At 48.0% G+C, this 12,230-nt stretch overlaps 1 protein-coding gene across 1 annotated transcript in view; it reads right to left on the bottom strand.

Annotated features, from left to right (window-relative positions):
• SPAG5 (sperm associated antigen 5) overlaps positions 1 to 12,230 on the bottom strand; it is a 415,500-nt gene that overhangs the window by 332,063 nt on the left and 71,207 nt on the right. The window contains exons 9-10 of the mRNA XM_069226180.1: positions 8,549 to 8,668; positions 6,678 to 6,770 (exon numbers count right to left, since the gene is read on the bottom strand). Coding sequence (XP_069082281.1) covers positions 6,678 to 6,770; positions 8,549 to 8,668 — 213 coding nt within the window. The remainder of the gene's footprint in view (positions 1 to 6,677; positions 6,771 to 8,548; positions 8,669 to 12,230) is intronic.

The following is a 12,230-nucleotide window of genomic DNA, read 5'->3' on the forward strand; positions in this document are numbered from 1 at the left end:
ACCACAGGAACACCTCTGGCCAAGGCCGAAGTGGCCGACTTAGCTCTGGTGGAATGAGCTCTAATGCCCTCAGGAGGATCCTTCTTTGCCAAAGAGTAACAGATTTTAATGCAAAGAACAACCCACCTGGATAGTGTTCTCTTGTGGACTGCCTTTCCTCTCCTCTTGCCCACGTATCCAATAAACAGCTGATCCTCCAGCCTGAAATCCTTTGTTCTATCAATAAAGAAGCTCAATGCTCTCTTTGGGTCCAGACGGTGCAGTCTTTCTTCCTCTTTGGAAGGATGAGGCGGAGGATAGAACTTGGACAAAGTAATTGCCTGAGCCAAATGGAAGGGTGAAACAACCTTCGGGAGGAAAGCAGCCTTGGTCCTCAACACCACCTTATCCCCATAAAAAGTTGTATAAGGGGGCTTTACTGATAAGGCCTGCAACTCACTCACTCTCCTTGCTGATGTTATAGCTATCAGGAAGACTGTTTTTAAAACCAAATACCTTAAGGGGCAAGAATGCATAGGTTCAAAAGGGGACCCCATAAGGAAAGTCAGGACCAAGGACAAATCCCATTGCGGCATAACGAATGGCTTTGGAGGATATTTATTTAGAAGACCTTTCAAGAATCTGATAACAATAGGGGATTTAAATAAAGATGGTTGGTCTGGAAGACATATGAAGGCTGACAAGGCCGATAAATAACCCTTAATGGTAGCCACTGCACAACCTTTCTGCGCTAGAGACAGAGCAAAAGACAAAACGTCCGATAGATGAGCATGCAAAGGATCAATCTGCCTCTCTCCACACCACGCAACAAATTTAGACCATCTATTAGCGTAGATAGATTTAGTGGAGTGTCGCCTGGCCGCTAATATAACATCCACTACCTCAGGTGGGAGAGAGAAGGAACTCAGGTTGCCCCGTTCAATCTCCAGGCATGTAGGTGCAGACTCTGGAGGTTGAGGTGTAGAACCTGCCCCTGCGACTGCGAGAGGAGGTCTGCCCTGAAAGGGAGATGGAGCGGAGGGCACATTGAGAGTTGGAGAAGGTCGGAGTACCATACCCTCCTTGGCCAATCCGGAGCTATTAGGATGACTAGAGCCCGGTCCTGGCGAATCTTCCTCAATACTCGAGGAATCAAGGGTATGGGAGGAAACGCGTAAAGCAACTGGCCGCACCAGGTTATTTGAAACGCGTCCCCCAACGCTCCCTGCATCGGATACTGGAGGCTGCAGAATAACGGACAATGCGCGTTCTCTCGAGTGGCAAACAGATCTACCCGAGGAAACCCCCACCTCTGGAAGATTAAACGGACTTGATCTGGATGGAGACGCCACTCGTGGTCTGCCGAGAAATGGCGACTGAGACTGTCCGCACGCACGTTCAAGACTCCGGCCAGATGGTTTGCTATCAAGCAAATCTGATGGTCCTTTGCCCAGGACCATAGTCGAAGAGCTTCTCTGCAGAGAAGGTACGACCCCACTCCTCCCTGCTTGTTTATGTACCACATCGTGGTAGTATTGTCCGTTAGGACCTGTACCGACTGACCACGAAGGGAAGGGAGGAAGGCCTTGAGAGCCAGACGTACAGCTCGTAACTCTAACAGATTGATGTGAAACATCTGTTCCTCTGGAGACCAAAGACCTTTGATCTCCAGATCCCCCAGATGAGCTCCCCACCCTAGAGTGGAAGCATCCGTTATGACTGTGGCCACTGGTGGCGACTGCTGGAACGGCTTTCCTTGTGAAAGATTGTTGCTTGCAATCCACCACTTCAAATCCACAGCAGCATCTCTGGAGATCTTGACAGTACCCTCTAGATCCCCTTTGTGCTGAGACCACTGCCTTCGGAGGCACCACTGAAGAGCCCTCATGTGCCAGCGAGCATGCGTGACCAACAGAATGCAGGAGGCAAACAGACCGAGCAGACGAAGGACCTTGAGGACTGGAACTACCGCTCCATTTCGAAACATTGGAACCAAATCCTGAATATCTTGAATCCGCTGAGGCGGAGGAAAGGCCCGACCCAATGTTGTATCCAGTACTGCCCCTATGAACAGGAGGCGCTGAGAGGGCTCTAGGTGAGATTTGGGCTCGTTCACCGAAAAACCCAGGTCGAACAACAACTGGGTTGTTGACTGCAGATGATGCGACACAAGCCCCGGGGACTTGGCTTTGATCAACCAGTCGTCCAAGTAAGGGAATACTGCTATCCCCTTCCTTCTGAGTTCTGCCGCAACCACCGACATCACCTTCGTGAAGACTCGAGGTGCTGAAGTAAGACCAAACGGAAGGACCGCAAACTGATAGTGCTGCGATCCCACCACAAACCGGAGATACTTCCTGTGTGACTTGAGTATCGGGATATGAAAGTAAGCATCCTGCAAGTCGACAGACACCATCCAGTCTTCCTTGTTCAACGCCAAAAGCACCTGTGCTAGGGTCAGCATCTTGAACTTTTCCTGCTTGAGGAACCAATTCAAGATCCTCAGGTCCAGAATTGGTCTCAAACGACCATCCTTCTTGGGAATCAGGAAATACCTTGAGTAACATCCTCGACCCCTTTCCTGCTCTGGGACCAACTCCACCGCGCCCTTTGAAAGGAGGACTTGTACCTCCTGTTCTAGCAACAGGAGGTGTTCTTCTGAACAATAAGAAGGGCGGGGCGGGATGAGGGGCGGGAACTCCCGAAAGGGAAGGGTGTAGCCTTTTCCCACAATACTGAGAACCCAAGTGTCCGTTGTAACAGTCTTCCATTTGGTGAGAAAATGCTGTAATCTTCCCCCTACAGGAGAGGAGTGAGTGGGAAAAGGTGGAAGCCTAAGGCTGCTTCCCCTGCTGCACCCCGCCAGAGGATGAGGAAGAGGCAGAGTGCTGCTGAGAGGCTCCTCTGGTGCGGACCCTACCTCTCCCCCTAAAAGATCTATAGGGATGGGAAGAGGCAGGTTGCTGATATCTTCCCCGAAAGGAAGAGGAGGAAGAGCCACGCCCAAATCCACGAAACCTCCTGAAAAATCTGGAAGAGGCCGTGGAAGAAGGAGCTTGGAGCCCTAACGACTTAGCCGTGGCCCTGCTTTCCTTAAAACGTTCCAAGGCCGAATCAGCCTTGGCTCCAAACAGTTTGTCCCCATCAAACGGGAGATCCAACAATGTGGACTGTACATCCGCAGAAAAGCCCGAATTACGGAGCCAGGCCTGTCTCCTTGCCACCACAGTTGTGCCCATTGCTCTGGCTACCGAGTCGGTGGTATCCAGTCCCGTCTGGATAATCTGGGTCGCAGCAGCCTGGGCATTTGAAACAAGATCCAAAAGACCCTGGGGAAGCTCTGTAAACGATGAGGAAATGTCATCCATCAGAGCATGAATATACCTCCCCAGGATACAGGTTGCATTGGTGGCTTTTAATGCCAGACTGCAGGACGAAAAAATCTTCTTGGACTGCGCCTCTAGTTTCTTTGAATCTCTGTCCCCAGGCACCGTCGGGAAAGAACCAGGCGCTGACTTGGATGAACAGGAGGCCTGCACCACCAAGCTCTCCGGCGTAGGGTGCCTAGATAGAAAACCAGGGTCAGTCGGAGCCGCCCAATACCTCCTGGCCACGGCTCTGTGAACTGCTGGGGAAGATGCCGGCCTCTTCCATACCTCTAACACCGGATCCAGCAGAGCGTCATTAAATGGCAAAAGAGGCTCCGCCGCAGCTGAGGCCGGATGTAGCACCTCTGTTAAAAGGTTTTGTTTAGCCTCCACCACCGGCAAAGGCAGGTCCAAAAAACTAGCTGCCTTCCGTACCACTGCATGAAAGGAAGCAGCCTCCTCAGTATATTCTCCCGGGGACGAAAGATCCCACTCAGGGGAAGTGTCCAGCCCACTGGCCGACTCCAGACCACGCAGCCCATCACCCGAGTCCTCTAGCTCTCCTTCCTCCAGGGCTCGTTGGTACTCCTGCTCCTCTAATACACGGAGAGCACGTCTCCTCGAATGAAGTCGTTGTTCAATACGCGGAGTCGACAATGCCTCCGCCGAAGTCGAAGATCGGCGCCGATCTTCAGAAGCCACAGACGCCACGTCCGGCGCCACAGGTAACTTCGGCGCCGACGAAAGATCAGCTGAAGCAGATGGACCCACCGGAGTCACAGGCCGAAATCCCGACGTCGACGGGATGGAAATCCCTGGGGCCAATCCTTCTGAAGCCACCGGAGCGGCCACCGGCGCCGACACTGGCGCCGAGCCCACGTTCCCAAAAGGGAGAAAGGGCATAAAGGGTGCCGGCCGAAGAGGCGCAGGATCACCCAAAGAAAAGGCCAAAGGCCCAGCCGGAGCACCCCCTGGAGCCATTTGTTGGAAGATGGCATACATCGCATTCAAGAATGCGGAACTATCGGCTCCAGGGGTGGGAAAAGCCGGATACTGAGGTGCCTGTCTCGGAGGCGACCCCGACGCCGGCCTCGACGTCTGCGCCGGAGAAAACACCTGAGGCTCCAATACCTCAATCACCGACGCCTGTCCAGGTGAAGTTGGAGACGCCGGAGAGGGCAACGGCGTCGAAGGATGCGGCGTAACCGTGGGACTGATCTCCCATGTCCTTCGGCGCCGATCCGAAGACCTGGAACGAGTCTCCTTCGAATGACGCCGAGATTCTCTACGGCGCCGGGAGTCTCGATGACGCCGATGTCTTGGAGAAGAAGACTTCTTGTGATGCTTCTCCTTCGATTTTGCCATAAACAGCTTCGCCTCACGTTCCTTGAGGGCCTTTGGATTCATGTGCTGGCATGAATCACAAGTCGAGACGTCGTGGTCGGAGCTCAAACACCAAAGGCAATCGGAATGAGGATCCGTCACCGACATCTTGCCTCCACACTCACGACAAGGCTTGAATCCAGACTTTCTCTGCAACATTATTACCACAGCGAAAGACTACGCAGCAAAAATACACTGTAACCACAAAAGTAACAGTTGCTCCCTCGAAGATAACCGTTTCGAATGCACGGAAAAAAGGGAACTGACGTCCGCACGTCGTCGAGGACCTCTTATTGTCTGTATGACGTCAGACGGCGTCGCGTGGGCTAGAATGACGTCCTCGTCGACGTGCAGAGACTAGTAAGAAGATTTCCGTCGAATGCTGACGCCATGGGAGTATTCATTAGGTGAGGAATCCACAGGTAGTTGTATCCATCAGAAATTAGACATTACATTTGATATTTAGGTTAGCTGCCTATTGGCTTTAACGTGGAGTTAGACATTGCAGTTGAGACATCGCAGATGTCTGTGTTTTTCCAAGCTGTGTTTTTCCACAAGATGGACCAAGCTGTTTTCTTCACACCAGACCTTAGCTGGCAAGAGCACGTAGATTTTGTGTTTACCTCGCAATCCAGTCTGAGAGCGAATTTGCTCAGAACTGGCCCCTCTCGAAGGTTATTTGGCTCTCACACTGAGTTTGCTTTTAAGGATGACTCTGGGCTACAGTGAGTTAGATTTGAATCTGCTTGACTTCAGGCTGGAGCTAGACGTCAGTTGCCAGTCTCCCGTTTGGGTAGAGAATCTCTTTCTCGCAGTTGACCGGAGTCATCAACTTGCAGACCCCAGAAAGATGAAGCTGAGTTTAGGCCCTACCGCCTTGCCCATACGGTGATGAATTTGACTTTTATGCTTTGCTGTGCAGTTATATTATAATATAATCACATATTTTTGCTGTGTACATTGCAACTGAAAAGTACTTTGATATATTTTGCTTGCACTGCTTCCACTACGTTTGAATGTGTGCTTCCAATCTACTAATTTCGTCTCTCAGGAACTTGTGGGTGGGGAATTGATAACAATAAATGTCTTCTTTAAACTCAGAAGTGCATTCCAGAGACGTTCTGTAAGCTCCGATAGGAGATTAGTGGGAAAGCAGAACAGGGCCCTCTCCAACCTTCCTCTTGTCTGCAGGTTCCCTCTGGGTCCACTGGGAAGGGTCCTGAATCCCATGAACTCCAACCAAAACTCCATGTGTGAGCATATGGGACGGCTGTGTGGTTAACTACCTTGCACCTGGTCGCTGGGGACACTTACCTCTGGTGTTTCTATCTACTCCCAGCCCCTAGCTAACTGCCACACTCACGTTGGTTGGGTTCACTATTTCATATTTCATCTTTTTAGTATATGGTTTGATGCTCGCATAGGGCCCTGTATATTTGATGCTATTTCTGTTGGTTATTTTGTGTATTTATTGTGTGTAGATACCTCCAAAGGGAGATATACCAATGCTAGCCTAGTAGTAGTGCTTTATTTTTGCAACACTTGTGTGTTTCTGGAGAATGAGTTACTGTCTGACTACTGTGCTATTGCAAGTGCTTTACATTCCTCCTGGATAAGCTTCAGCTGCTTGCCTCAGCTACCCCCTAGAGAGCTTTTGCTATCTGGACACCTATTCACTATCACTGAGGGTTGCCTGGATTCAGTATAGGGTGTCACACCATAGGGGTACACCAAAAACTGAGCCAGCCTTCTACATTCCACCCACCTCAAAACTTGATATGTCATATTTCACTACACACTGTTCCAGCCATGAATGTTCCAGTATGTAAATCTCTCAGATAAGGCAAACAAACGGTACATGCAAGATAGTGGACAAGGCATGTTTCCTCAGGTTTTTAAATAATGGAACAAGAGCTATGACTGGTTACCAAATATCGCGACACCAACCTGCGCTTGCATTAAATCCCGGTCAGCTTTCATATTCTGGCAGAAAGCATGGCTGCTCTCTATGCATTTGATGACATCTTTTTGGCTGTGGAGCTGAGGAAAAATAGAACTTACGGTAAGCAGTAGATCATATCACATCTGGCAGGTATGGCAAACGGATATATATATATATACATACACATATATATATATATATATATATACACACACATATACACATATACAAAAACATCTCCACAGGGAATGATGGGCAAAACGTAGTACATCTAATAAGTCACAATAAGAAATTCTGGGGCCTTATGCAATTTTAGAAAATTATGACGTCTCATATCCACAGAAAAGCTGGTTCATAGGGATTCTGCACAATTTCTTTAAAACATAATTGAGATTAACTTTTTATCGAAACATTTAAAATATCAAACAAACATTGAACGCTACTGGGAAGGACACAGTATGGTATGAACGTGGTAATTATAAAGCAAAATAGTTACTTTTTAGGGGTATTCAACTTCTTTTGCTTGTTAAGCTCCTGCCCATTATTAGTATATGGGAACAAGTGAACAAGTGGCAGGGTTATGAACTACTTCCAAAGCTGTTCAATCGTCAAGTTTTGTGAGTAAGCACCACATATGTGCACCAAGCCTAACTAGTTTTCTACAGAATGTTTTCTGACATATGGCCAATGGTTTGCAACAAAGCGTTGATGGAAAAGGATATATCGAATAGGGTTAGTCATCAAAATAGTAACTTTATACAATTCCTGTTCTCTGGCTCTTTCACATTATCAATGTGTGGGTAGATTCCACAATATTGAGAATGGGAAAATGAGGAAAAGGAAATTTAGGCCTAGACGAACTACTTTAAAAAAAAAAAAAACTGCCTAGCTCCAGATGGAGATAGCATGGATCCGATAGCCTGAGGAATGCCTCGAATGGACAGTGCGCCCAATGTACCATATGTTGCCTTAGCTGCAGCTAGACAGGCAACATTGCAACCACAAATAAAACTGTTGGTCTAAAAATGCAGAGTATGTTCTATGCAGCACCATTTTCAAAACTAGCTGCATTATCTGCAAAGCTACCAAATAACAAGGTGGCGGAAGGAGTGGTTAGATTAAATGCAGCCACTGGTAATTGCTTGAGTTGCATTCCAGTCAATATTCTTTCGCCCACTATGCCACTCAAGGTAGAGGACACCATTTGCAAATTAATTTTGTCTCTTCTCCAATAGGAACAATCCAGCCCGAACTGCCAGGCCTACTGTGGTAAATCGGAAACAGTGCCACCTGACTTGGTCAGCTGAGAAAAACTAACCATGGTGTTTGAAACAGACAGAAGACACTGCAATTAATACAAAGAGGGTAACGGCAGTCCTTTAAAGGTGTAACTGAAGTAGATAAGGCCTACGAAGGCAGTGTCTTGCAAAACAGTGGTGTAAATTACTGGCACAAACACTTTACATCTCGAGACAAAGGTTCAGAGGAATTTCGCAAATAACTCAGCTACTTCTTAACCTCTTAGGAACTTAAAAGTAGACAAAATCAGTATTTCTCAAAGTAAGGAAAGTAAGTACTGACAAACCAGGAGGATCTGTACAGCTTAACTGATATTTTGAAGGCTGATTATGCTAACTTTTTCAAAAGGGAGGTTGAAGAGACTGTTACTTGCTTTGGAAAATTCGAAAAGTGCTTGGACAAAATTGAAATAAAAAAACAAACTCCCAAGAACCTGAAATCCCATAAGTAACAGAGTATTTCCAGCATGTTAGGGAGCATTAACTTAGAAAAGTGCACCAGTACTGGAAGGTCACTAATATATCTCCATTCCATACATCAGCGTTGAACAGAAACCAGAACAAACTCTCTGCCTTACCTGCTGCTTACCAACTTCTTGCAGAGTCACACAAAGCTCTTTCTCACATTCCAGATCCCTCCTCAGCTGGTTGATCACCGAAGATGAGTGAATCTCAAGATCTGTCAAACATGCATCAGCCTGAGGGAAACACAAGATCAAACCTTATCTGCCAGGCGTGCATAGATCAGAGAGAGAACAAGACAAAAACACATCTGCTATGAACACATATGTCAGAATTACGATGAGAAGCAGCATGAATGCACATGCTCAAACAAGTATCCCACCAAAACAAAGTGAAAACCAGGTTAATATTCCAGACAGGTCTGATGTGAGGTGAAGCAGACTAAGTTTGCAAACCCCAAGCAGAACCTGTGAAAGGAACAACTAACTCTGTCCAGAGAATTCTCTTCCACTCAAACCACTGATTTTGCCCAAAATGTGGACTATGAACAGCTGTTCTAACAGTGCCGCCACCCCACCTGGACAAAGGCAATGCCCTGTTTTTACTGGAGTCTCAGATAACCAACCGAGAAAGTACAACCATTTACCACATTTCAGAAACTTTGATGGCTCTCCATAAGTAGAATAGACTTACTGCATCCCATTCAAGCTCTGCTGCCCCTAACCTTCAAATCAGTGATATCAAATGCAAAACTATCTGGCCAAAAAGACGCAACTCTCAGATGATCAAACCAACACAAAAAGCAGTGGTATCACTAGACACAAATGTTCGAGTAAGAGAAAACGGGGAAAAACTGCCTGCTCCTGCTACACACCCAGGACCTGAAGATCCTTCCTAAAACACATAAGCTGCCCTTCAACACTCCTTCACTTTAATAAGGAAATTAAGACAACCTCATTCACATGTAATTACACATACTGCACCCATTGTATGTACATTATGTGAAGAATGAGCCCCGCTACCTGCAAGCTGTGGGAAACGCCCTGAACAACAACTCTGTAACAACGAAGTCGTGGACAACGAAAGCGGAACAACGCTTTCGTTAACCACAACTTCGTTGCTTTGTGCCTGCGTAGTTAAGGCACAGAACAAGGGAGTCGGCTGAGGAAGACGACGCGATGAGTCAGGTAAGTGGGGCTGTTTTAGGGGCTGAGGGGTCGGGGTATTTTTTGTTTTAGGGGTGGGGTGGGAGTTTTAGGGGTGGGGGGGTCGGGGTATTTTTAGTTTTAGGGGCCGGGATTGGGGGGGGGTCAGGGTATTTTTAGTTTTAGGGGCGGGGTGGTTTAGGTTTAGGGGTCGGGGGAGGGAGGAGGGGTATTTTTAGTTTTAGGGGCTGGGGTGGGGGGTTGGGGTTTTAGGGGCAGGGTGGGGGTTGGGTTTTAGTTTTTCGGATTGGGGGGGATCGGGGTATTTTTAGTTTTAGGGGCGGGGTGTTGGGGTTTTAGTGGCAGGGGTGGGGGCGTCCGGGCGGTTTAGTGGCGGGGGAGGGAGTAGAGGGGTATTTTTAGTTTTAGGGGCGAGGGGGGGGGGGGGGGGGTCGGGGTATTTTTTAGTTTTAGGGGTGGGGGTCGGGCGGTTTAGGTTTGGGGAGGGGTATTTTTAGTTTTAGGGGCGGGGGGGTCGGGTATTTTTAGTTTTAGGGGCGGGGTGGGGGGTTGGGTATTTTTAGTATTTGGTGGTGTGGGGTCGGGGTGGTTTAGGTTTTTAGGGGTGGGGTGGGGGATTGGGGTGGTTTAGGTTTTAGGGGTGGGGGTTGGGGTGGTTGTAGCGGCGGGGAGAGGGGTTGCAGTAGTTTTAGGGGCGGGTGGTTTTGGGTTTAAGGGGTGGGGGTTGGGGTACTTTAGGTTTCAGGGATGGGGGTTGTTTTAGGGGCAGGGTGGGGGTTGTGGTAATTTTAGAAACGAGGTGGGGGGTTGGGGTAGTTTTAGGGGCAAGTGTGGGGGGTTGGCGTGGGGTCGCAGTAATTTTTAGGGGTGGGGGGCCAGGGGGGACGCATGCTGGAACCATGCATGCCTATCACTAATGCCTTTACCAGGAATGCCTTTACAACGAAAAATCGTTGTTAAGGCATTTGTGGTAAAGGCATTAGTGGTAACAACGCGGTCGTTGTTCCTACCTCGTTGTTCAGGCATGCGTTGTTCCAGTATGCGTTGTTCCAACATAGTTCATAACTCATCTACAACTCATCTTGTACAGTGCACAACTGCTTTGTAGATAGGTTTGCACTTAAATATACATAGTATATTTTATATACACATTCATACACACACAGCTTGGCCAAGGGAAGTGAAAACTGTGGTACTGTCAGAACAGCAAATTTCAATGTATTTCCCCAATTTTGTGGGAACCATTCCAGAGAATGCACACATCGTACAGCAACACCTTACCACAAAGATAACAGTGATCACCTCTTAAGCTAGAGACAATTCAGCCTGGGTCTTCCACGTATGGTCTAAACTTAAAGGCTGAGTGCCAGATTTAGATGGGAGTTTGCTGTGACAGGAGCTCCTCCTTAAAAATAAATGTCCACAGCGAAACTAGTAAGACTTCCAAGAAGACTGTGACCTTTGCATCGTGCTCTGTCCTCAGCTACCAGAGTGAACAGCAGCCCCATAATGCCTCATCTTTCACAGCAGCTTGGGCGGAAAAAGAAAGGAAAAGGCGGAAAAGTATAGTGAAGAGGGTAACTCCAGAATATTATGAAAGTGAGTCCCAGACATTACCCACATCAAAATTTCAGGGAGCAATAAAATACATACTTTTGGTTTGAATCAATGAGAAAAAAGGTCTATTAATAGAACTCTCCAAATGTGAAAAATGGAAAAGTGATGGATATAATTACCTAGGACTGAAAGAAACCTATGGTATAAAAATGCATTTCAAAGAATAAGATTGAAATAAATAAGATTTTCACACCTCCTGCTTCATTGGTAATGATGCATATCTTGTTCTTTTAGCAGATTCTTCATCTTTGAAATATCACAAACTCTGGCTCAGAAACTATTCTAAATACTGCCACTGCTGCAGATGACTCCATTTATATCCGGATGTTAGTGTTATCACACAATACAAATGTATGTGACGACACAGAACATGAACACTGCCACCCTACTGATTTCTGAAAGAATAGCCAGCAACCCCCAATAAATTTGGATAGATGAGACTTGAATACAGCCAAAGTAGTAACATGCTGGGGGCGTGGCCAAGCACCGACCATGAGGGCCGCACATTAGTTGAGCTCTGCACCCGCCGATCCGGACAACCCCGCCATCTGCACATAAATCAGTTCTACATGCCACATCGAACCATCTGAGATGGATTCCAGCTTGCAGCAGTCGGTGGGTGGTTTGAGGAGGGCTATCACACCTTGGGCAGCGGTTGCAGCGACAATGCGTGTCCCTGAAGCTGGGCCATGTCTCAGCTGTGGCAGTGGCCAGGCCGCGAGGAGTGGCAGAGAATTGAACCTGGCCAGAGCCGAAGGCACCAAGAAAATGACCTCGACCGGGCTGGAGTGAAGCCTGGTCACGAGATCTTGTGGTCCGCGGCAGTGTTTCCCAGTGCTGTCGCCCCCTCATGCCCACTGCTGAGGCCAGGTGGTTTGAAGGCCTCTGTGGGGTGCCAAATCTTGGAGGGGGGAATCTAAGAGCAGGGGCCTCTCCATCTAATTGCCGGCGAGAAGAGCCTGAAATCTGGCAGCGGCCCAAGGCAGTTTTAATTAAGTGAGTGACGTGGTGGGAT

The sequence above is a fragment of the Pleurodeles waltl genome, chromosome 3_1 (assembly GCF_031143425.1).
Source record: "Pleurodeles waltl isolate 20211129_DDA chromosome 3_1, aPleWal1.hap1.20221129, whole genome shotgun sequence".
In the NCBI taxonomy this organism is placed as follows: domain Eukaryota; kingdom Metazoa; phylum Chordata; class Amphibia; order Caudata; family Salamandridae; genus Pleurodeles; species Pleurodeles waltl.